At 41.7% G+C, this 26590-nt stretch overlaps 1 protein-coding gene across 1 annotated transcript; it reads right to left on the bottom strand.

Annotated features, from left to right (window-relative positions):
- Positions 1-317: 317 nt before the first annotated feature.
- Positions 318-25667, bottom strand: phip (PHIP subunit of CUL4-Ring ligase complex). Its single transcript, XM_028396604.1, has 40 exons — positions 25497-25667; positions 25324-25382; positions 25209-25238; positions 24998-25057; positions 21954-22104; positions 21760-21858; positions 21105-21265; positions 18321-18542; positions 18025-18125; positions 17624-17694; positions 17189-17289; positions 16963-17003; positions 16357-16455; positions 15385-15541; positions 14916-15050; positions 12787-12915; positions 12481-12706; positions 11821-11967; positions 10884-11067; positions 10693-10795; positions 10473-10610; positions 10273-10370; positions 9930-10137; positions 9473-9583; positions 9133-9240; positions 8217-8341; positions 7913-7995; positions 7696-7807; positions 6855-6916; positions 6603-6758; positions 5957-6077; positions 5747-5872; positions 5376-5451; positions 5184-5243; positions 4876-5028; positions 4503-4655; positions 4183-4394; positions 3855-4096; positions 3581-3724; positions 318-3479 (listed from the first exon to the last, which is right to left on the bottom strand). Exons 1-40 carry the CDS (start codon positions 25534-25536, stop codon positions 2770-2772), a joined length of 5514 nt encoding a protein of 1837 aa, XP_028252405.1. The 5' UTR covers positions 25537-25667; the 3' UTR covers positions 318-2769.
- Positions 25668-26590: the final 923 nt, after the last annotated feature.

Genomic DNA, 26590 nt, shown 5'->3' with positions numbered 1-26590 from the left:
ATAATAAACAAGTAGTTATGGAAACACAACTGTTTATTTACTTAAAATATTGGTATGAGCTAACAGGACAGCAGTACTCCCCTACACATACATTCTAGCTTTATGCTTCTTTTTTGCATTAATTCCTTTATATATAAAAAGTATCCAAACTAACAAAGACAAGCTCATCAATCTGTTCACATGAAACTTAACCCCCCTCCCCCTCTTTTTAACCATCCCACGTCCACTTAAAACATCCCAAAATGCTTCCTGGTGGCTCACATGCAGCCATTTCACACACACGTACACTGTGTGACCTTTGACCTCTGAATCTGACACATTTGTTGTCTGTGATATGTCCCTCTTTATCTATGTAATGAGCCAAAGGGGCTGTTAGCCACCAGCTGTTTCTAAATCAAGACGCCAATATCCTGCAAACACTTGTGATTCTATTGGCTCATGTAAACAATCCTCATGTTTAAGAGTCCTGGATCAGCAATTTAGTTTCCACACTCATGATAATATGTGCAAATTATCTTTATATTGTGACTGTGAAAACAAAACAAATTTTATATTCAAATATTTTTTTTAAAAGGGCCAACATCATCTGCTTTAGGGCCACCACCATCTGGAATAAAACTCCCCACATGCACAACATATAGCTGAAATCAGTGTGGCACCCCTTCCATCTCCACAGTCATATCATCCTGTAATGTATGGCAGGGACAGAAAACAGTTGACACATTATATGTAGACGAGCTCAACACACTCACTGTGGATAACAATAAAACCTCTTCAGAAAATAAACACATTCAAAAGCCATGTTCTAAAACTTCAGTGCCCCAAGACAGAATTTGGCATTGACAAATCCATAAACATAAAACAAGACAAAGTACAATAAACAGATGAGATAAATGTTTAGTAATATGAACCAGGTTTATATAAATGGTCCAGTTCTCTCTCTCTCTCTCGTCAATCCCAAAACACAAGTGAAAATTTTGGCATTCACTTGCTGTGTTGGGGGGAAAAAAAAATGAAAAAGGATCAAAAATGGAGGCTGTTATCTTGTGTATACAAAAAGTGACATACCATGTGTGTCCCCTGTGTGATCAGTCTTTTTGTCTTTTTCCACGAGCTGCCCGCTCCCCCAAGTCATTCCTTGAAGTCCAGTTATTTTTTGTTTTGTCAACCCAGCAACAAGCAGAATCAGGAAGTTAAAAAAAATGAGAAAAAAGGCCCCAAAAGGAGAAACCGAGGATTCAATATGACAGAGTAGCAAAGGCACACAATCTGAAAGATGAATGTAAGACTTGCTTTCCGTCTAAATTCAGTCCGATCTGGTTTGATTTGACTCCATCCTGTTTGCTTTAGACAAGAGAAAGTGCTAGAACATGCGAGACAGAATTGTGTGTGTGTGTGTATGTGTGTAATGCGCATATAGTCACCATAGAAACATAATGACGTTTTAAAACTTCATTTTTATATGTTAACAATTTTTTAAAATACACATGGTTACTCCCTAAGACTGCATTGATAACCGGTCTGTGGCAAGTGCATCTCAAAGCTAGTCGTCCAGAGCTCCGTCCTCTCTGTACCTTAGGTATAAACTTGACGACAGGTTGGTTATAGGATAATATATCGACATGAATAATGGTGCGTTTACAACAACAGTAAATTCTTTTCTATAAATACATTTCTTTGAGAGGTTTCACAACGATCAAACTGTATGCCACTGTTTGTACGCTGAAAGTGAATGACACACTCAGTTGTGTTATAAAAACACACTCATGCACACTTACACACACTCTTTCAATGATACCACACTCGCATAGTCACATCGTAAGTTCGTACACAAACAGGCACAGGGCAGAGGCCAAGCACACACACACACACACACACACACACACTGAAGACATAAAGGCACAAGGTATTGCTAATGTTGAGGACGCATTGAAACATGATCTATATTGACATAAATGACCCCTTTCACCCATGCATCCTTTTTCTCCTCCTCTTCCTCCTCACAGTAAAAACAGCTTTTTTTGGGGGGTGAAAAAAAGACGCTTTCTATTTTACATGCAGAAAAACAATATCCACACACATCAATAGTAAACAAAACCTACTGATCTACAGTACCTACAAAGGTACGCCATTTGGTATTTTAGCGCAGACAGACACACTCAGGTCAGCCAATGTGTAAGACTTCCAAAACAGAGAGCCGTTCATCACGTACAAATCTTAGAAAAAGCGAGAGGGGGGATTGTATAAAAAAAGAGCAACAATGAAGAAGGGGTAGGGGGGGGGAGGGGGGCATCTTTAACCACCCCAGCAGAGCCACTTGAAAGTCCTCAAAAATAGTCAGATACATCCGATATCCTCATGACTTTTTTTAAGTACTAAAAGTCTACTGTTTCGCCCAATCTGACACTAAACCATTTATATGGTCAGACGGAGGCCAGAGGAGTGGTTCACCGGACAAAAGTGAGTCACAACACCACCAACATAAGACGCTCCTGTGGGATCCAACATGGATCAATAAATGCAGGAGGAGTTGGAACGAATGAACATGGCCGCACTGATGTGCTCACTGGGCAGAGAGGGACGGGGGTCAGTGACGAGGGGTGGAAAGCCACCGCTTCAAATAGCAGCAGCTGGACCAACGGCTTCCCAGACGTGCACACAAACACAGGCACGCACAAATGCATACAATGCCAAGCACGACTTCCTCAACTCCTCCAGGGACATAAGCTCAGAAATCTCAGCCTCTCTCATAGCAGTCGGTCTGTTCTGTTACCAGCCTATAAGGTTGGCTTTGGCCTTTTCTGTCAGTTTGCGGACACGTCCCTTTGAGGAGGTGCCAAAGGTTATTGATGAGTCCTCAAAAAGCAGCTGCCTCTGCTCCTCCTCAGAGTCCTCCTCCATGTACCAAGCTGACCGTCGCCCTTGGTTACGTGTGCGCATGGACCCCCCTGCCTCCTCCCCTGTATCCTCCTTTGGTGACTCCTTCCGACTTGATCGCTGAGAAGCAGTATTGAGAGAAGGAGTGACTTCCTCATTGGTTCTCCTGCTGCTCCTCCTCAGCGGGGAGGGTTCAGGTGACTCAGGAGGAGGAGCAGGTTCCTCAGTTCTTACCACCCGAGGCCGGCCACGCCGCCGAGGTGTCAACCCCATGCCAGAGTCAGACAGTGCAGAGGTTTCCTGCGCAGAAGAAGTACCGCCATCATCACCTGTGGATTGATCGAGCTCCTCATCAGGGGTTGAGCTCCTGCGGTTGCTGCTCCTCCTCATCTCCTCCAGCTCCTGCTTGCTCTTCCTGCCTCTCTTCTTGCCGGGTGGGCGACCTCTGGGCCTGGAAGGGCTGGCTGGAGTTATGTCTTCTGGAGGACTCACTGGTGGCTCAATTCGTGACTTCCGCCCCCTTCTTCCCACACCCAGCGTCACATGACTACTGTGGCCATTCAGATGGACTGTGCTCTGTGGTGAGGGACTAGCAGGAGAGCCTAAATGGATTGACAGGAAAGGAGAAGGACAAAAAATAAAGGATGATCATGTGACAGGATGTTTATTTTATAAACATAGCATCTATGGCATCATCCCTTACCAGGTGTGTGTCGGACAGGCGTCCTGAGTTTTCGGCGAGTGCTTCCACTGCTACCTTCCGTTGGTTGGGAGGGTGTCACCTTTTCAGGTGCTGGTGGCGCTGAAGCTGACACAGAGTTATGAGCTCGCAATGAGCGAGTAGACTCTGATGATGACAAAGAGACACCTATCATTAGTTATATCAACACACTGCTATGAAAAGGCCATCAAGTACCACCTGCAGTCTCCCTACTCCTAATTAGAATTTTAATGTGTTACTGTAAAAGCGATCTCACCTGCTGTGCTCGGTGTATTGTTGGTAATGTTATGTGGGGAGGAGGAGGAAGGTGGAGAGTGAGTAGAATGCCGTGCAGCACTACGTGTGCGTCCTGGAGCCGGTGTGTCCACCTTGCCATTGACTAGCTGGGGTGGCTGCTTCACCGGGATGCTCTGTCTCAGAAAGGAGGGCCGTGACGGAGGTGGTGACACCTCCCTTCTTCCAGTCACCCTGGATGACACACGTCTCTTCCTCTCTGGGCTGAAGGCAGGAGGATTACATGACATTGACATTTCTATAGAAATGATTCAAATGTTTGTGACATAACAACCCATCAATTCTCCTACCTTGATGCAGTGCTGCTTGCAGGAGACTCACTTGTCCTCCTTCGCCTCTTCATTGCATGCCGTGTCTGTCTATCTGTAGTGTGTCGTGTCTGTCTGTCTGTGCCCTTCCTCGTCAGTTTATCTGTCAGGCCGTGAATTGCTTTATAGTCAGCCAGGATGGAGCTGACATGCTCCTCAAACAGAGCAGAAAGCCTCAGACTCATACTGTATATCTGGAAACACAATAAAGAATAGACTGAGTCAGATGTTAGAAGGCAAAGGCAAATCTGATGTTTTAATTTAATTATGGACCACAAAATGCATATACAACAGTCTCTTACCCGAGACTTCTTACTGGGCGTGTAAGCTTTGGAATTGCTGAAAATGAGCCTGACATCTTTGCAGAACTCAATGGGAGACTGGTACTTTCCCTCCGTCAGCGTGCTGAGAACAGTGCCAAAGTCCATTGGTGTGTCAACTATTTGCAGGTAGTCCTTTGAGGAGTGGAATAAAAGACGGTAAAGAAGTGAGAGAGAAATGGTTTTTCACTTTGAATGGACTGATAAATCAAACTTGAACCAACTCAAGGCCGCTGAAACTATAGACAGGCCTGTTCTTTGCAGCGCACTGTACAAACTGTATTTAAAGACTCAAGTTTTTAACATGTATGAACCACAGTAAATATAAAAGGTGAGAGTCTTGCTGCATACATACCGGGTACTCTTGTAGGTCCACAGGTTCTCTGAATGGCTCAGAGTCTTCACACTGAAAGATGAGATCTAACAGCTCCTTACAGCGCCCCCTCCATGCTTGAGGGTTGTACGAATGAGGTCGTGTTCGCAGCTGGCGCTGCATGGGTTGACGACCCTAGGCAAAAAAAAAAAAAAAAAAAAAAAAAAAGATTCATAAGTAAACAGCCAGTACAAACCTGACAGAAAACATCATTAAGCTGCATTTCTTATGGTTCAATTATCTGTGTGTGGGCTGCAGTCTAGGATCAATAGAAATATAGTCATGTCCACCTTGTGGTTTCGTGTGGATGTTCCAGGAGTATTAGTGTCTTCATCTTCATCCTCATCATCCTACACAAAAAAAATATATATATATATATATATGTCAAAGTCATCATTTAGCCATTACAAACAACTGCAACAATAAGTTAAAGGGGTAATCAAACAATACACCATATTGTACTCAACATACTGAAACCTTACCTCATCCTCAGAGTCAGAGAAGGTTGCCTTTTTCATTGTTTTGTACAGGGGCATGAGGTCTGTTAGACTTTGGTCCCTGAGGAAGAAATATGGGAGACAGATATTAGCCGAAATTACTCCATGATCTGAGTCAGGACAACAAAAATGTTACAGTGAAAATAAAACATGGACAGAAGCTTCTTAAGAAATGTGCATGCATTATTATCTTTCAACAACAAAATCTTAAATGCAAAAGCTGGTAACCATCTATTAAAGATTATTATAGTAGGATATGCTGAGTAACTAAAGCTTAAAAATAGCTTGCCCTTAAATATAGCATACACAACATTTGCTGTACATGTTACTATATACTTATATATATATACACTCACTTAATAAACTGCAGCATGAGGTCAGAGACGAATTTGGCGGTGGTGACAATGAATGATCCAGGCTCGTTGAACGTTTGGGCATTGTGTTCTATATATCGAACCTCCCACATCAGAGAGGAAAGTCGTCTGAGAAGAAAAACACAACTGAGTTAAAAACATTTTCTTTATGTGTGCACAAACACACACACAACAAAGCCTGAGACGTTTTACCTGTAGAAGCGGTTCACCAGCCTTTGGCGTATAGTGCTGAGGTCAGTGACATAAGCCACCACTGTGCAGTATGTTGGGTAAGCTTGAAGGTCCACTGGAAAGGCAAATGGTGCAGCCACATCTAGGACAGCAGAGGTTGTTAGGTGGGCGAAAAACAGAGGATTCATACTGGTGTTCAAAATACACCAAAAAGAGTTAACAAAAATCTTGTCCTGTGTGCCAACTGCAGCATGAAGCGTAGGAGTAACAGTGAGAGATCTAGAAGGATTAAGTGTGCTGGCTGTGGGTGCTTGTGTGTGTGTTTAATCTTCAAACTGTCACTAGAGGGAGCCCCCAGACCAGCTTTCTCCCACTGAGGGGATTGCAGTAATGCAAAGCTTAATATGACATTACATCACTTAAACGGAATTCAAGCAGGCACCTCAATATTTAGCTCAATATGTGAGCAGCTTATTCCTTTTAACATATGATCTGTAGCCCTGGCCAGCTGACGCTGATGAGCTCAGAAAGGTGACTCATGTTGTTAAGAGTCACGCTGCTGCTGCTGCTCTTTTACGAGAAATGTACCCTCATGGCTTAACCTCACATCCCTCCTTATATTACAGAAATGAACTGTTATTTTCACAGGGACTTGATGACGACATACCAAGCGTGCAGAGCTGGTCGATGGCTTTGATGATACGTTCACACTCTTCTGAGCGCATGCGGCAGCCCCATTCTCCATCCAGGGGGACATACAGCAGGTCCTTCTGCTCTTCTTCTGTTAACGGGACACTCAAGCCCAACTCATCAGGGAATGTGGCTGCAATATAATGCAATGACAAAACCGCAAATTGTTAACCTGTAAATTGATCATATCTGATTTTTAAAGTGTATGTGAGTGTATTTAGACACCTACCATCATCAGGTATGGGCTCCATGTCCCAGGGACTCATCTTTTCGGTGTCTCCATTATCCCAGCTGGATATGAAACATGAATCATCAGCATCACAACATTATAGTCTTTGTTATTTCCTTTTTTATTTTACATAGAAGATGTGCAGGACTGCCAACTCTGATGTTCGTCTCTGACAGCCTAATGTGCATGTTATTCTCTAACAAGGTTTTTCAAATGAAGTGTGGCTGTAAAGCCCTCTGAGCTGAGAGAGAATTTCCAACAACACACTGCTTATTAACGCTTCAAAATGAAGCATCACTGACAATAAACGTCTATCAATACAAAGTACAGCATTAGCTGATGTCACCCAGGATTCTTCCTCCTACATATATACTACTGATTTTTAAGTCTGTGTAATCATGCAAACGGATGTAAAGCTTTAACACTTATGAGCCAACAACTGCTTCACACATCCACCTCCCCCTCCTCCTCCTCCTTCACCGTTGTATGGTCGTGTTGTAGTTTCATCATGTTACTTCCTGCTGTTTTGTTTCAGAGGGTTTCTACCATTCAGAGCTGCAACTACAGCATAACACTGAAAGTATGCAAAGACTGCCATCATCACCTTTTGAATCTAATAATGTGATTCCTTTTTCTTACCACTACCAAAGAGCTCCTTTGAATCAGACTCATTTTAGTCTTGTTAGTGACCTTCCCCTGAAGCATTGTCTTAGTTTCTGTTTCACGCATCTTTTTTTATCTCTCCCTGTCCAGTTTTCATGTGGTGTAACACTATTTTTTTATAGTAACACTTGGTCCGTCATTGTGAACACAATTAATAGATTGTATTGTATAGTCTTACCAAACATTGTAGCAGAGGAACAAGCTGTCAGGATACTGGGACTGGTAGGGCTCCTGGCTCTCAATGGTCCCAAACCACCAGGCATCGTCAATCACTGACCGAAACCTGTCACCTATACACACACCACATGGCCTTTTATGTATAGATGCATGTGATACGTCATTTTCAATATCAATGCTGTGCATGCTTCTATCTTGCAAGATAAAAAGCATCTGACCTATGGCCCATTGCCTCTTTCTGGCATTGTCAAACTGCTGCCGCAACACCAGGAAGTCGATTACATCAGGCATGTCATGATACCTGCAAGAAGACCAAAGTGTACACACTCAGACTTCAACAAAGCAATTAAATAGGTGGGACAGTCATGTAACACTGCAAAACAAACAGATTATCGTTTCTGTAGCAGTTGATATTTTATAATCTGAGACAGAATTAATGCACTCAATGTAAACAGGTGTAAACAAGTGTTTATCATTTTAGAAACATTTAAAATATACTGTTATATATACATATATGCTTACTTCATGGAGAAGGAGCCTCCAGTCAGTTTGCCGGTGTCAGGGTCCAAAAACGAAAGCTTTAAGCAGCACAGCGCGGGCAAACCAACCTCATACTTGATACCAACTATCTTCACTAACTCCTGCTCCTAAACATCACAGACAAAAAATAATGCGGTTGAACACAGCTGATTAACACAATTTATAATGCTTCAGTGTGGCCTGGCAGCTCAACTTTGAATAATGAGATACAGAAGAGGAAGCTGCGTTGAACACACTACAAGCATAGCATTCACAAAGAAGTACACAGTGCCTGCAATGAATTATGGTCCATTGTTTGCACTAAAACTGCTATTTCTGTCTCCTCACATGGAAGAAAGAAAGTATTTTATTCTACATGAAAGTGAAACCAGATATGAGTCCATAGACTGGTTAGCAAGAAAAAGTTGTGTTGTGTTGATAATGATAAAACAACGGTGAAAGATCACACAACCATGGGCTGCAGCTATGCATAAATGCCAAGGAAGTGCTGTGTGTTATTGGGGAGTTTTCTAAGCTCTTGGTAGGCTGGCCTTTTTTTTTTTACCCTTTCCTGGAGAGACAGCCTTCCCATGAAATATTACACCACTAAATGTCAGTAGGGATGTTAGATCTCAAAATAGGGTATAGTAAATGGTGCCAATGTTTACTGCATATTTAAAAAGACAGACATTGCTTTGGGTTCAAGTTTAATTTACTGTGACTTCTTTTTAAGTGCTTAATGAATAATTCTCTAAATGTAGTCCCTGCATGGCTCTGCTATGATTTTTATAGGGCCACCCTAAGTGATTGTGGATACACAAATAAAAAGACAATATAAATCTTCCGATAGCAGGGATCTAAGGAGTGATGCTTCTCTTCAGAGAGTATAAAATCCATCTCTGTCAAACGGTTTCCTTACCCGAAGCTCCATTTTGTGCCAGGGCTGCTTCTTAGGATTGATGCTGAAAATCTTCTTCTGTTTGGCCATCTCCACATAAGCTTCATGGCCCTGCCTGAAGTAGTACAACTGCACACACACAACAGACCATGGGTTTAACTCTCATAAGCATACTTTGACACATGGATGGCAATGTCAGTGGCTGTGTCGCTTGTTTTCTTAAGTGTAATGACCATTACATCCTCATGGGGTTGCTAACTTTGCCTTGTTGCTATGAAAGACGTGATCCCATGTTTTGGTATGAGTGAACATGTGGTGTACACGTGGTGAAGAGGCTGTGAGAGAAACAGAGGGCGTGTACCTCATCTCCCATCTGGGGTATGTAAGGACATCTCCGGGGGACTATGTCTGTGATCCAGGCAGAGGGAAGCCATTCCTCCAGAGTTAGCCCTTCCTCCTGAAACTCCGTCCTCTGCATGACACACAACCAAATGAACACTACACATAAGGTTGTTTTATAAAAAATTATAATATCTCCACAGAACAGTAAAGTTAATGTAATATCATATGATGTATGTAAATAACATTTTTTTGCAAAATAACATGATGCTACAGTAATGTGGATCTTTAAAATAAAGTATCTTTATGTATGAATTCTTATGGTGAAATATGTAGAATAAGCCCTGTCACTGCCAAACAGCTTGTCCGGGAGTGTCCTGTCTGTCTCTTTGGTTAATCACTTATCTCTGATAGCAACAGCTCATCATACAGTAAGCTCTCTTGTAACTGTCACATTTGAGGTATTGCTGATAACTGACCTTCCTCTTCTCCTTTGGCTTCTTCTTCTTTGGTAATGCACCATCTTTGTCTGGTTTGTCTTTCTTTCGTTCCTTTTTCCCCTCCCTTTTCTTCTCTCCATCCTCCTCTGAGCCGCTGCTTTTCTTTTTCACTTTGACGCTCTTCTTGGGCGGTTCAAGGTTGATGCCTGCATCTGCCGTCCAGTCAGAATAATCGCTGGAGTAATCACTGCAAATACATCACAGAACCAAAATTTTAACACAGAGATGCACAGTGTCTTCAGTGTTGTGCTCTGATTTGAATATATCGCATAGATCTGTGGCAGAAAAATTATGTGATAAATATGTGCGATATGCATCTTACCTTGAACTACTGTGGTCATCAGGCCAGGGCTCCTTTTCTTCTTCTTCCTTTTCCTCCTCTGATGAGTGTCCATTGAGTTGCCGTACCTCCACCTCTCCCTGGAGACACACAACGATTTTTTTTAAAGTTGACACACAAATAATAATAACAACCTATTTACAGTAATGAAAATCATTTAAGAAAGGCTAAAATAACTCTACCTCTGAGGTGCTATCATCCTCATCAGCAGCCTCAGCACTTTGGCGGCTTGTCTCCTCCATGGCAGCGCGGGTTTGATAGCCGTGGTTACCCTGGCTTCTCCTCGCCTCATCTACTACACACTCTGATGTTGGATGAACCTGTAAAAACCAAACAATGGTGAGTGATTCCTGTGTTTAACAGATGGAAATTTTTGAACAACAGCAATGGTGAGTCACTTACCCTGCTCTCCTTGGGGAGAGAGTGGATCGTACGCCTCCTCCTTTCTGACTGATAAATATTGATCTCTTCTTCGCCTTTGGCCTCACGCCAGTTCACCTGTCTCCTATACAATGAACACAAAGATCACACTTCATTACAAGGGTTGCTTCTTAAACTGTAAGATCATCCTATGATCTGTGTATGGGAGTTACCTAACAGAGGCGTCCTCCAGCTCAGGAACCAGCACCCTGCGGCTCCAGGCCACCAGGTCCCCCTCTGTGGCAATCTGGCTGCGGGGGGCATTGCTGTGCATCTGGCGGACACCCTCAATCTGCCCACTGCGTCGGAGACCAACGTTGGGCGGGGAGTGTACCTCTGTTGGCGAACCCACTGATCCTGAGGCAAAGAAGTGTAAAACAGGCAGAAAGTGAGTGCATCTGATGAGAATGCTAACAGCATCAGCTGCAGTCACAGTAGAAACAGTCGTAAATCTTCAGTGTAATGGTAGAAAAACATCCTACCTACCTAAGCAAGCCTTTAACTCACAATTCTTTCTATTATTAGCTAATCTGTGGAGATTATTTTAAATGAATGGTGTCAAATAGAGAGGGTGAGTTAGATTTTATAGTAAAACCTGATATCGTCTATAAGGCATCTGATAAAACACTTCTGTAGCTCGTGGCATTGTGTGCCGTTACCTCATATTCTCTATGCTAATTTTATTCTTCTGTACTCATCGCTTAATGGATTAACTGACAAAAACTATGCACTTATTATCTACACTTACACTGATCTGTGAAAAAGTGGTTCAGTGTGTTCACAGATGCTCTGATTTAAGGTGGTTATACTGAGCTTGTTTACATTTTCTGTGTAAATTTCACTCACTTGTTTTGCATAATGGTACTTTAAAAATGTTCCATACATGTAAAAATAATCTCCCCCGATGATTACTTTCTAAGCAAAAAATAATAAATAAATAAAACCTGTATTAATAAATATGTATTGTAATGTATACTGTAGTGGTAATTTTAAGCTTTTAAGTGGCAATAAGGAATAATAAATTGCACGACATAGGGCCCACAATAAAAAAAAAACTTGTCTATGCTAGTACAGTACGACTCCCCACTGTCTTGTCTGTCTTGGTCATACCTCTAGTGGCTCTGATGCTTGCTGCAGTTGTGGCAGAGGCGTCATTTGTCCCCAGTCTTTGGTCCTGTTCCTGCTGTAACCTCTGGATCATGGTATCTAGAGGACTAGGACCATCCACTGCCTGCTCACTCACCACTTGGTTTAGGCCTGACACAGACAGGAGTACAGCAATGAACGATTCAATAATAAAAGAGAAACATAAGCCAACTGTACTCACACTCTGTAATGAAATTAAAACAGCTCAAATCCAACCAATGTTAGAGTCATACTGTCTCACAAAATGACTCTCCTCTTGCCTCCTTCTACTACTACTAATTAACTACTGGATATTTTCATTACAAAACCTAAAAACAGCCTATTTTATTTAGATTAGTATTGCAAACGCTTGTTTAGTTTCAATAAAAGCCTCCACTGGGTACATTTGAGGACAGACAACATTAGCGGCAGGCTATGAGAGCAGTATGATAAGCTTGGCAAAAGTGTCTTTGATTAGCTGACAGATGGGCTCTGATGAGACAGAGGATGACAGCATCACCTCCAGGCAACGATCTGATGTGAAGACTACAAGCAGACAAGAGCAGAGACGAACTACAAACTAAGTTTCTGCCCTCAGGCCATAAAGAAGACCTATTATTAAGGGTCTGATTTTCACTTCTGTACCTGAGGAAGTGACCCCCATCTGAGGAATCAACTGTTCATCCCGGCAGCCCTGCCTGCCCGGCACCAGCCGCTGGTATCTTGGAGGGTGTGGGTTTCCGTCGACATCCACCAGGAAGGGAGGAGGCATAAGATGCGGCGCCTGCTGAGTCTGCTCATCCAGCACATAATTGTTGGCATCCCGGATCAGCGGCCGGTAGTCGGTATGGAAGAACATCTGGTCTGCTATCTGAAGCAGGATTAAGGTTAAGAGACGTGTGAGTTAATGTGAAATGTTAGGTACGTGTATAAATATTAAAGAGGGTTTACCTTGTCATACTTGCTGCTGGAACCAAAGCCAAAAATGAGCAGGTGTCCATGGGAATCTGTGGCAGCAAAGTGTTGTCCATCTGGACTACATTTGCAGTCAAACAAAGCTCCATGGCCTTGGCCCTCAATCTATCCAGACAGAGAGAGGAAGGGAAATATGTGCACACTGTAAATCATATTATTACACTACCAGTGGAAAGTCCTAGAAAGTCTACCAGCTATTACATGACACAATCAACTCTAAATGTCAAGTCCACCAACCACAGCACATCATCTGTAAAAATGGAGACTTCATCAAAAAAAAGTCAAACAAAACCTTAACAGTTCTGACAGCCAGCTGCTGCTTTTGGTTTGATCTGTGGGTATTTGTTCACTCTCACATTAGCTCCATTCAATCTTCTTTTGCCGCTGTGTTCTGATGTACCTGAAGATCAAGGTGAATGTGTTTTGCCCAGAAACTATTTTGTTCTTTATTGTTATTGTATTCTATATTTAAAACGGCAAAAGTCTCACTGAGATTAAAATGTCTTCTTCAAGAGTGACCTTGCATTTGCAATAAAAATGCAAAAAAAAAAAAAACAGAATTTTCTCCTTACTTTTTAATTGTGTCAAATTCCACCAACTTAACAAATTCACATCCTCCAGTGTGTTACTGGCAAAGCTTTTTAAGGATATTTTGCCTGATTCTGTCCTGACACCGGGGATGGCCTAAATCTGTTTTTGTAAATCTTTTTCATTTTTCATATTTTAAGTTTAAACTACCCACAACATTCCACTGAATCAAAACCACAGTCAGACTAACATAAATGATTTATTTTGACCAGCAAAAATAACAGCAAAGATCAAAGGTAGGCGCTCCTGCTCAGGCCGTTGTTGGTGAGAGAGCGCAGCTCAGGGCTTTAATTGTTGTACTTCTTGTGAACAAGAAAGATGTTTTAAAGATGGACACAGCAGTATATTTTAGGAAGTTCAGTGGAAACAAAGCTGCCTGATGTGTGAAGAAACAGTCTCCGTCCTAAAGGAAAATAATCTTAAGCACATTTCCCATTTGAACTGGTCCCAGAAAAAAAATGGTTTTGAGCATTTCAGACAGCACTTCAAAACAATTCCAAGTTCATATGTGTGTACTGCAGCCAACAATAACAACAACAAGGAGTCATGGTGGAGCAAAATGGCTCAAAATCATCTCACATAGACAAGATGTAATGTGCAAGTGAGGGTTTTTGAAACTGCTGAAATCTGTGTAGGATTTGTTTCCATGAAGAAAACTGATAATGAATCAATAAGAGAATCAATGAAAAATAGATAATGGCATTGGCGGCTGCATAGGGATGAAGAAGAGGTGGCAGCACCCATTTCAGCATATTTTGGTTTCACTTTTGTTTCACTGTAAATTGTATTATATAGTCACAAATAGTACTATGTGGTCACAGTAGCATAACTGCTTGAACTAGCTTTAAAGCTTCAAAACAGCAAAAACAATCATCCTCTTGTCCTCTTAATCTGCTATTTTCTGTCTGGTATGTCAACTAGCCTGACTAATGTTAGCCAACCAAACGTGGTTTGTAGTCACATGGTTTAGAAGACAGTCTGGCTTTGTGCTGATCTTACTCTTACATTTTACCGTGTGTTGTCCTGCAAGTGTCACTTAGGTTCTTAAAACCTCAAAACTCAAAGTTTTAAACTAAACTTTGAACACACACACATTATGTCAAATAACAACATTATTCACTGTCTATGATCTCCAAAATCTGGCCAAATGACCAGCTCGCACAGTGACGCACATGTTCTGTGAGACCGTGATAAATGCTGTCCTTGGTTACCATAGAGACAAAGGCAGGAAACACAACAACGATTAACACAGTAAATGAATAGGTGCAGTGACATACGCGCTTCAATCTGATGATGTAACACTATGCTGGCCTCACATGCAAGTCAGACTAAATGCAGGAAATTACAGATATAAATACGGGGAATGAGATGAGTAAGAAAGCAAAAGCAAAAGGGGAGGGGGAGAGGATTAGTGGGTAAAAGGGAAAGAATGTTTAGGACTGACTTAAGAAAAGAAATAAAAAACACATACTGGTACTACAAAAAAAAATGTATTTTCAAGAGACAACAAGACTCACCATGTTGAAATAGGAGCGGATTTTGACTCCTCTGGCCAGGTCCCACACGATGCAATTCCCGTCATGCCCCGCTGAGAAAAGGATTCTTGGATCAAAGGGGTGCGGCTCCAGAACAAACACCTCATCTTCATGACCCTGTCAACAAACAACTCAAACATCAAGGTTCAGACAATCAGAGGAAATAAGAGGACAGATTATTGTAGTATGAAAGATGTTAATTTAAAGGTTCCTATTTGCTCTGTGTGAAGTTTTCATGTAGTAATTTATTCCATGATGCTAACATGCTAACACTAGCAACAAGATATATTTTAACAGTTGTTTATGCTTTGAGGATATAACACCAATCAACAATGAGCTGATGTGAGAAGGTTACACCTGAGTAAATGAAGTACAAACATTTGTATGATATTTATGTAATGTGTGCTTTCATAAATGTATACATGTATCTCTTTGTCTGTGACGTACATACCATCAGGACATGGACCAGATTTCCAGTGTTGGAGTTCCAGACCTTCAGTGTGAGATTGTTGGCTGCTGTGATCACTGTGCTGTCGTGCCGATCCCACGCAACCATGGTAACCTTCAGCTTGGTCACTTTGTCTTCCAGAGGAGGAGGGTTGTACTTCCTGTGGGGCAGATGCTGACATCTATTAGACCACCTAACAGCCCTTTAGTTTACACTTCAAAAATAAAACACAAGAGCTAGACATTCTTCTTTTACACCATTAATGAGGAGTTAAACCAGTCTGACAGTGAGACCTTAGCTTTCTACAGCTTGGATAATTATTCACAACCCCAGCTGTTACTGTTTACATGAGAAAACTGTGAAAAACAGCACATCCGAAAAAACATTTCAACACTTTCTTTTCTGCCTGACCAAGCCTTTTTGTACTTTCCAGACAGGTGAAGTAGCAGCAGTACAGACATGCGTGTGTATCAGTGTACCTATATTCTTGTGGTACGTATTTATATCTGATTATTATTTCAGTTATTCTCATGGCTGCACAGCTATTGTTTTATTCAGTCAAAGAATAATAACATGAAAATCTGGTCAGTTTCATCTCCATTCATTAACTGTCTGTAAAGTGGTCAAATAAAGTAAATCTATATTTAATCTAGGAGCAGTTAGGTAATCAATTACTACGTCACACTTTGTGCCACAGGTGTGAAAGTCTTCTTTCTCCTTAAATTAATGATGTGCTGTACATCATGCTATAGGCTACTGTATACTATATAAATGAAAAGAGATGTAAAGAAGTAGAAAGTAATCCAGCCAGTCTCCTCCTATCACATTCTACTGGTCCAGAACTGTTCACATGATTGATTTCTTTTTTATTAATTTATACCATCGTAAACTCCAAGCACATGAATCTGAGCACTAAGCACAACAGCACTGAATGAAAGGCCAGCCATTGATATCCACACACACACACACACATACCCGGGTAATTTGGTCTGCATGTCCAGCAAAATGCTCCTCCAGCCCTGAGGCTGCAGCTGCCAGATTCGAGCTGTACCATCCCTGCTGCCGCTCACAAACCTATAACACACACACACACAGATTGGTGAGCACAGATTTATGCAAGTGAAAACACAACACGTAGTTCTAGCTCAGCTTTCTGCAGCACTATGATTCCCTCCATCCCCACACATCAACAAGCCCTAATAATAAGTAGCCCTCCGTCTCCACCTCAGCTCTTTGCATAGACAGCCTACGTTCCTCACTGCTTAGATTACAACCACCCAGGGGGATTATAGCTGAGCTTGGTTTTCTGCTAACCCCATCTAGGCGCACGCAGTTTAACACTCAGAGCGCATGATATGTGCAAGCACAAATGTCTGTGTGTGAGAGAGAGAGAAAGTGAGTGTGTATTAGAGCATGTATTAGACATTAAGTAAAGGTGGTGTTTCTGCTGACACCATCAAGTCGTGTTACAGCACCCTGAGGTTTCATAAAAACAAACAGAGGTGCAGTACAGAAATAAACTACACCAGCTATGTAGCTTACACTAATAACATGTACATAATGCAACCAGTGCAAACTCACCTGTCACTGCAATGGGAAAACTGGATGCTGTCAACTTTGTCCTGGGTGAGAAAATATAGAAAGAAAAATCAACACAAGCCTGTTTCCTCAGTCAATCTGAAAACTCTATTTTATTGGTATTAAAATCAAGCAAACAAACATTTTTCGAAGTGTTCGACTGATTCACTTCTGTGCATCTCACGGGAACTTTTTTTTTTTTACATTTTCAGCATTTTCTATTACTTACTGTATGAGACTCAAGTTCAGAGATCTTCTCTGGTTGGCCTGACCCAAAGTAGTACACCCGGATGATGTGATCTGTGCTTCCTGTGGCGAGAAACATACCACCTGGACACACAGGAAAAAAAGATTAAAATCAATTCCTGTAAAAATCTTTTGCTTAATCCTTTTGTGCATTTGCTTCTCTTCTTGACAATTCTTCAAAGTTTAAACCATTTTCAAATGTTCAAGGCAAATATCATTAAATCAGAAATAGCTGAAGAACACTTACAGTATTCCACATTTACTGAAAAAGCAGCGGGCACACTTGAGTGCGGCTGTCTGCTGCGCTAACTCTTCAATTAATCTGGGCTAATTGTGCAATTTTTTTTTCCAAATCTGCTTCTCTTTCACATCCTGTGGTTTCAAAGTATGCATGAAAATCAAAGCAAGATGTGTTCACCTGCACTGAAGGAAGAGCAGATCATCTGGACACCAGGTCTGGAGCGCTCTGTGAATTTACTGGGCCTCTGACTGGACACAGATGCAAGAAGACATTTATCATTTGTATGGCTTAAATAGAACAGGTTTTACAGGTGTTAGCTGAATTTAGCTCCCACATTGTGTTACCTATTTTTTTTTAAATAACCTACTCAGTATATAAAAAAACAGAGGACAATATATAAAATGGCACATTTAAAGTCATAACCCAAGTGACTGCAATTCCTGCACACTAAAAATCTGTAGCACACAATTCTCACTAATTAACTAACAAATAAACATGAGGCAAAATCTTTGATGCAAAAAGTGTGAAAGGCACATGTGCAGGTGAGACCGGGTGCATACTGCGTCTGTGTTTCTCACCCAAACTTGAGAGTGCGTGCATCCCACTGCCAGAAGCAGATGGTGCCATCAGCTCCGGTGGAGGACAGGTAGCGCTTGGAGCCACAACAGAGAGGAGAAAACTGCAAACACAACCAATTAGAGGATACAGCTAAATATATAATAACAGTACAGCAAAAAAAATATAAAGGGCAATTAACCCATAAAATACATGCATAAATATAAGCATGGCATCCACAAGTGTACACATAAACAAAAGACTACAAAACGCTGTCAGGCAGAAGCCAGCCTTATTGTTAACAAATGACCCACCATACCTGTAGTGAGGTGATGGAGGCTGCATGTCCCTCCAAAACAGCCAAAGGGGCGCAGGTCTGTAAGCACCATACTCTGATGGTCTTGTCACAGGACCCAGCAGCAATCATGGTGTTCTCGTAGCTGACGGCCATGTCAGAAATCTCAGCAGCGTGGCCGCGCAGGGTTGCAAGCAGACGCCCGTCATCCGTTCCCCAGATCTTTACAAGACAGTCATCTGAGCCCTGGGAAAAATACAAGAAAGGAAGACATGAGTGAAGACCAGTACTTTAGAAATGGCGTGTTTGCTTCTGGGCAAACATTTCTAGCTAAAAACAAATTCAACATGTCGAGTTCAAAAAGACTTAAAATATATCTGGATGCATTACAGATCTAGACTGTCAGCAGATGGGCAAACTTGGAAGACAAAGCGTTAAGATGCAAAAATAGATTCATGATTAATTTTCATTGTGACAACAAGTGACAATGAACATTTCACATTTGCACACTACTAAGTAGATTATTATTCAGAAAAGGCAAGACACTGAAAGTGGGATACAAACACATATAAAAGTCTGTCTTGAAAAGACAAAGTGAGAGTGCCACAGGAAGACTGCTTCTGTGGTGATAGATTGTGTTCGATTAGTATTTACACCCATACAGAAATCTGCAGCTCTCAGGGTACAACAGATAAACAGGTACACTCAGTACTGTTGTTCTTTTATTTTGCAATGTTATCTACTGGGTAAATGTGGTATAAATCGAATGGAATCAGCTGGCCTGCACTCTATACACTCTCCAATCCAGCTGAAATAAAGTGGAGAAAACAAGCAATATCAGACTGTGGAGAGACACAGATGTATTGGCTGAAACTTCTCTGAACATTAAGAAGATGTCTCACTTTGACAACAGCTGCTGTGAGGTTTATAACAACAGGTGATTTTGGAGAGGAAGCCTTTTTAGAAGCACATACCAATAAACATAAAAATAACACAAAGGCCTTGCAATGATAATCTAACAAATAAACCTATAAAAAAAGCCTACAAGCAGAGTCCTTAAACATTATTGTTGCGTGCATGGCAAATACACAATGAAGACCTCAAACAAGAAATGGAAACCGCCTTCAGGGAGTCAACTAACATTCCCTGGCTGTGATCCAGCTGGTTGGGGGTTAAAATGTTTGTGATTCATCATGGTGCCTGATCCATCTGTGCCGTGATTAAGCACAGCAAACAATTTTTAAGAACAACAGGTAACCATGATTAAGATGCAAAACCAGGGAGGGCTACAATATCCTCATTTTGACTAGAGGTATCATGATGTGATCACATGTTATAAAATGATCAGCACTCATTTTTTTGTTTTCTGACAAACTGAGGCTCAGAGTACTGGTGACGCTATATGATTGGGTGAATTATATAATTTTAATGCATGCAAAGCATTTTAGAGGACATTCAGTCGCCTGCCTAAGAAAAGATTCCATGAGTGCAAAACTCAAGGACAGATTATAACTGTAAACATATGAACAAAAAATGATCTGCCCACATGAGGGCCATCTCTGAAACATCCAGGGACTGAAAAAGATCTAACACAAAGCCTCCTATTTACAATGAGCTATTAACTTCTGGCACAAGAGCAAATAATCTATACTATATATAGTCCTCATTTGTCCTTTCCAATGCCCATGAAAATGAGCCACTATCCATTACTAATTAGAATAAAGCTATATCAAATAAATCTATACTGTTGTCTGCCAATCAATTACTCAACCAAACCAACATACACTTGGATCACCGCAGATGTTAAAGCTGCACATAATAATCAATCAATCGGGCTGCAACTGCAGCAAAGCCCAAGTAAAGAGGCTGAAGAGATCCAAAAATAAGAAAATATATAAATAAAAATGATCTTGTGATGAAAGGAGACAGCGAGAGAGAGAGAGAGAGAAAATGAGCACGGAGGGAAAAAAAGGGGGGGAAGGAGAAAGTGAGGGAGACCAAGAATGAATTTTAATTCTGGCACTTAGCCAGCGCCTCAGAGGAAACATTTTCTCCAGTTATGATGAGAAATAGCAAAAAGAAGAAGGTGTGGGGAGAGAAGAGAGGAGAGAGAGAGAGAAACAAAGGAGGGGCAGCGCAGGATGAGAAAGAGCGAGAGAGAAAAAAAAGAGAGATAACAGAAAAGAGAGACAGAGAGTCAATCTAGCCCCCCCCCCTCCCTCTCAGCAGCCAGCCATTTTTAGAGATTTAAGAAGTGAAAGCTGAAAATGGTGTATAGCAGCAGGCAGTGTTTGACTCAGGGATCCAAACAGAAGGACGGCAACATTAAATCAACACTGTCACAATGTTCCTTCAATATTTAACACATTACCAAATGCTGTATCTCTATCACAGCCACGTGGAACAGGGAGCAAACATATGCATACGCAGGGTACCACAGGGCAAAGGTCTACTTCCTTCTTCTAAGACCAAAGGGAATCCCCTTTTTTAAAATATGACTGCTACCATGAAGTTGTTTTTCCTCCCCTGCAGGTCATGGCTGTGAGTCACTGACAACAAGCATCCCACCACAGCAAGGTAAACAGTAATTACCTCCTACAAGAACTGTTACAGCATAAAGTGCATTTGCCTGGTGAGCAAAAGACACCTTGTAACAATCAAGCACACACACACAAAATATACAAGAAGTGACAACATAGACCCACCATACCGACACAACAGCATCAGTGGAAAGGGCTAGTTTAAAGAGCAGTACACCCAAGGAAGCAAAGCAGGCATCAAAACACGCAAAAAGTAAGAAACACTTACAGTGAAGATGCGCCGCCCCGTCCGGTCAAAGGTCACACAGTACACGGACGAGAGGTGTCCCAGGATCCTCTTGTGCATCTTCATGTGCTGGTACACAGCTGTGGGCACCAGCTGCCGAAGACGATAGGAGCCGTTCAGTCGACGGCCGAAACTTGTCTCCACTGAATGTCAAGAAAACACACACAGAATAGTAAGCAAGGACTTCAGACAGAAACAAAACAATTAAAATTCTGATAACTAGAAAGGGACACTGAGCTCAAAATACACAATGATCGTGTGCAGAGATGGGAATCAAGAACTAGTTCAAGCTGAGAATAGTGTCTGATCCATCAGAATGCTCTGCCTCCAAGCTCATCAATTCCTTTAACTGATGGCACCAACTTACAGCAAGAAAGATGGTTTCACAGTTTTAGGTCTCTCTTCAAATTAGGAATTTCATTTTTAGTTTAGTTTAACAGTGAGAACAAGAGTCATATGTCAAAACATCTTTCTAAGCAACATGCGCTGTATTTCCTAGACTATCATCTTATAGTCTATCAATCGATATCAATAGTATATATTCAATTCCCATCCCTTATTCTGAGACATTATCAAATTACATAGATTGTTATTTTATTATTATTATTATTATTTATATTTCAAAAGTTTTCTTTACCAATATTGGGGGGGCTCCCATAGATAATAGGCGGCTCTGGAGGTCGTCCACAGTGCAGCGCAGCCAACGCCGAGCCCTTCCACACAACATGCTTGCAACCTGAAAGGGGACAAACACAACACAGGTTTAATACAATAAACACACAGATGTACTTATACACCTGGTAACCTACATATACAAATACATCCACTCACTCTTGCTGGTGCGGAGGAGATTCTGTCTGCCAGCCCCGAGTAGGCTGGTGAGTCCAGGCACGCTGGCAGGGACCTCCCTCTCCAGCAGTGGACAAACTCTGGAGCAGACCTGCAGTAGGTGGTCTGGAGTGATGTGTCTGTAGAGCTTCACCTGAACATATGGAAGCACACACTGAGGTAAGTTCAGGAAGAACAACTATGGAAAGCAGGGTGGTAATATAAACAGAGAAGAAATGTGAGCTTTGTGCCAAGACATCAAACCGCTCTGAGGTCTACTTTTTTGCTGCCCAGCCTGCAAAGACCCTAAAACAGCGAAGAAAGAAGAAAATCTTCCTACAAAGATGAACCAGATCTGCACACCAAATTTAACGATCTCAACATTAATCAAGTAAAAAATAAAAGAAGCAATTGGAGCATCTATGGAGTGTTGACAATAGTGCTGGTGGCTTCCAACTCTTTAACAAACACAGGAAATAAAAAACAGACAGAGATGAGCTGAAAACAAAACTATAAGCACAAATGCTCGACTGTAAAAGACAAAACTGAATTTAAAAAAAAAAAAAGATTTTTGTTAGAAAGGTTAGTAGAAAATATGCAAACTGTATTATGATCAAGTATGACAGTATCTCATAAAGTGACTCATAATAAGTACTTATATATAAGTATTTATATTGCACAATAAAAAATTAAAAATTCACTTGCCTTAAAAATGTAAACACAATTTACTGCAAGCATATAATACAACAGCAGAAAACAGGGGGGCGTGGCGTGCAACATGAAGCAGAATGAAACCCACACTGTTCTGTGTCTCATTCCACTGACACATGGGGACAGTCCTGCATGGCCTACTTCTGAAGAAACACACACACGGCCGACTGACTGGAACAGCATGCCATACAGCACAGGATTAAAGGGAGACAAACAGAGGGGTGGGAAAATGCAGCATGCGGTCATGTGTTTACATCAAGACGTAGTGCTGCTTTAAATGCATTTATTAATCACACATACAGTAATCAGCTTTGTTTCAGACACATCTGATTTAAATATCTGAACAGGGTCGAATAAGCCTGAAATTAAACAATTATTACACACACACACACACTTTCTCCTTTCCTTTATCTGCACACTGGCGGTAACACTTATTCTCTGTCTGTGTAACACACACACATTAATGATCCCTTAATTGCTTTCAACATCCTTGCTGGTGTGTGAACGTGATCAGTGTTTCAAAGCACATATCAACGCACACACACACACACACACACACACACACACTTCCTTTACTCTATCTGAGTGATGTGCATTATCAATTTGTTCCATTTTTCTGTCCTCTAAAGGGTGAATGGATAACACTCCCACAAGCCACAGCTGCACCAAAAGAAAGCACATGGTCGGTCACTCACACACACACACACCTCTGCAAGTAGTGTGTCATTATCCCTGTTTAGAACCTCTAGAAATATCGTCCACCTAAAATCTAACAGATTTATATTCATCTAAATGCATCACCATGTTAAGAATTGCTTCATTTTAAATGCAACAATCTGAAATGAATACACACATTTCTTATAATAATAATCATAATAATCAACATCATCATAATAAGGTTCTATTTTCATTCAGACACCTTCGTATTTATCTGTGTATGTTGCCCCTGATCGTTTTTTTATATGCAAAAAAAAACTAAATAATCATGCATCTAATTAATCCGCCTTAATTAATTAGCCACAATTAATATTGTTAATGATTACAATAACACTGAAGTCACAGCGTTGCTTCCACATTGCTGCCCAACCCCCTTTTCTTTAGCAGCGTAGACATCTGACAAAAAAACTGATCCAACCGGGGTCGTGCGCGTCACCCTCTAAACTCCCTCTCTCCGTTTGGTCTAATAATTAAAACCCCACCGCAGTATTTTTTTTTTAATACGGGAAATTATGCACAATAGACAGGAGGCAGGCTGAACGGCTGAGGAAGGGAGGAGGAGGAGGAGGAGGAGGAGGAACGGAGAGCCGAGCGAGGCGAGCAGGAAGAGGAAAAAACAAAAAAAAACACAACAGGCGGGCAGAGAGACGCTATCAATAATTTCTTAAACGTATAGATTTACATGCTGCACTTCATGTTGCTCTGGATGTTTACCCGACTGTGGTTTTTCCAAAAGAGGGGGATTTCACAAACATGGAGGTCTTTCTATGTTAAATAGGGCATGGGTCATTTTTTTTTAATATTAATGTTAGAATAAAACTTCTAAAATAGCCGAAAATGTGGATGCACGCGTTCACTAGGCTGTCTTAGAAATAAATATGTGAGCGATGATGGATTCTCTCCACGCCCCCCATGCGTAAAAAGGCTCTTTCAGGCGAGCCTTGTTTGTTTACATGACAATTAGCGCTTCAATTAATACGATTAAAACATTATCAGCTCCACGTTACCTCGCATCTTCACATGAACTGATCTCCCTCTTCTCTTCCACCCGAGCTTGAACCAACACAAACTCCACTCCAGAAAATGACTTCAACAACAAGCAGCCAGCAGCGCGCCTCGCCTCAAACAGGGAGCTGTAACTCCAGCTTTAACTGAATATACTGTTTATATTCTGCTCCATGGGAAAAAAAAAGAAAGTCCTGTTTTCTAACTCTTGCCCCCTGTGTGTTTTCAATCCATGCACACACATTATGGTTCTTGCAGGACAAGAGCGCCTCCATCTCTCTCTCTCTCTGACTTGTGGCGCAGGGAGTCCCTCCTCCGGATCCTGGCGCTCCTACACCACAACACTCATGACGTATCAACATTTCACACACATTTTTCCAACAACTATTAAAACCTTTTGGGCATGCATGGCTCCAAAGTCTCACACACACCATGGTGCACATGAGGTTGGGACCCGACCTCTTAGTGCTCCAAAAACAGCCCCAACCTGCAGCCAACTTCCCCTGCAAAGTGCTTTTCGCTTTTTTCTTTACCACCTGATTTAAAAATTGCGGGAAATTCAATTTTTATTTTGCTCTCTAAAAACTTTTTCCTCAGTTATAGAGCTCCCTTACCAAATTTTGGTAGGTCCCGGGGTGTTCCTGCCCTGTCCAGTCCAGCCTTTTGGGTAGCAGCTGAGATGGAAAAATAGTGTCGACTGTGATCAAGCAGTTCATAAATGTGTCGAGTGATGTTTTTAAACAGTAAATGATAAATCAGAGTGAAGACAACATCACAAAGTACAGTGCAGAGAGAAGCATCTCTCTCGTACTGCTGACTGCTTACCTCCTTTTCCTCCACCTCCCTTATCAGGGTCTGAAAATAGGATAAAAATACAAAATTACACCTCGTGACAATTTCGGACATATTATAAATTATCCTAAAATTCAAAAACACCAACCTCGGCTGCTTTCTGACACGGTCCAGCTTCTAGAAATCGGGCTATTAGGAAGTACAGTTCTGGTATGGTTGGAGGGGGAGAAGAGGACGGGAGCTGCGTTAGAAGAGGGCACCGAGGAAATTGTGGGGATATTAAAACAACCATGACATATTTTCCGATCTCCTTTTACTCACCAGAAGTCAACTGCGCGATGTGTGTACTGTCTGAAGCCATTTTGGTGTTGTTTGCCAGGGCAGCGCCAGAGCCTGTGTGCTGGGTCTAGGTGGCTGCCCTGTAGCTGTCACTGTTTATCCACCAGGAAGAGGCTGCCTCCATTCAGCTCCGCTCACACGAAGTCCCGGCTGCGTAGAGTATCCGTCCGAGGAACGGCAAATAGTGCACGCCGAAGGCTTTTTACTTCGCAAAACACCGTGTTCCTTTTCACAAAGAACGAACCGCAAACATGGCGCTATATCGATCATACGGCTCTTTGCATTTTAGTCGCAGTTGTATTGTCGTGGAGGTGTGTTTTTTGAAATCCCCCCTCCCCCTCAAAGGAAAAGGCGCAAGCCCTCTGCGGAGGAATACACGTAGCGTGTCTCACGCACGCCACTGTCGAGGGGAGGTAGAAATGGCAGCCTGCTAAAGGAGAGGACACATTGCTACAGAAAGGCTGTTAACTTCGTAGTTTACCTTTTCACATTTTATTTAGTACTATTTACATCTTTACATTTTAAAGTTATTGGCGGATTAACACAGGTTAATTATTGTATAATTTTTTATTTTATTTTATTTTTTTATTTTCAACTGCGAATGTAGAACATGGCTCCCGTGTTTGAGAGGGATTCACAGACCGATCTAAGCTAGGTTTTTATTAAATAACAGCTTGCTAGCAGTGTTAAGACTGCGTGTTCTTGTTGGCCTCGCTTGTTGTTACTCTGCCGATATTGTGTAACAAGATGTCTAACTAACACACCCACTCTCTCTCTCTCTCTGGGAGCCGTTTGGTGGAGAAGTCGTCCATTTCTCTTCCAAATCCTGCCAGGCAGTAAAATGGGGGAAGGGTTGGAGAAGAGAAGGGGAATGCAGCTTAATGAATGGAACCCCGTGAGTTACAGCAATTTTAATGGCACCGATGCAAGATCAAACCATGGAGGAAGGTTATCAAGAAAAATGCATGGCAGCACACTTCCTCTGTGATCAGCAGGCAGAAGGGGAATTAAAAATGAACACACAGGTGTGAAATATGACAGTTTATCCGTTTGAGCTGCAATTAACCTTCTAAAAT

This window comes from Parambassis ranga, chromosome 24, assembly GCF_900634625.1.
Source record: "Parambassis ranga chromosome 24, fParRan2.1, whole genome shotgun sequence".
NCBI classification, from domain to species: Eukaryota; Metazoa; Chordata; class Actinopteri; family Ambassidae; genus Parambassis; species Parambassis ranga.
The sequence above is the reverse complement of the archived record's forward strand: the minus strand, read 5'-3'. Positions and strand labels throughout refer to the sequence as shown.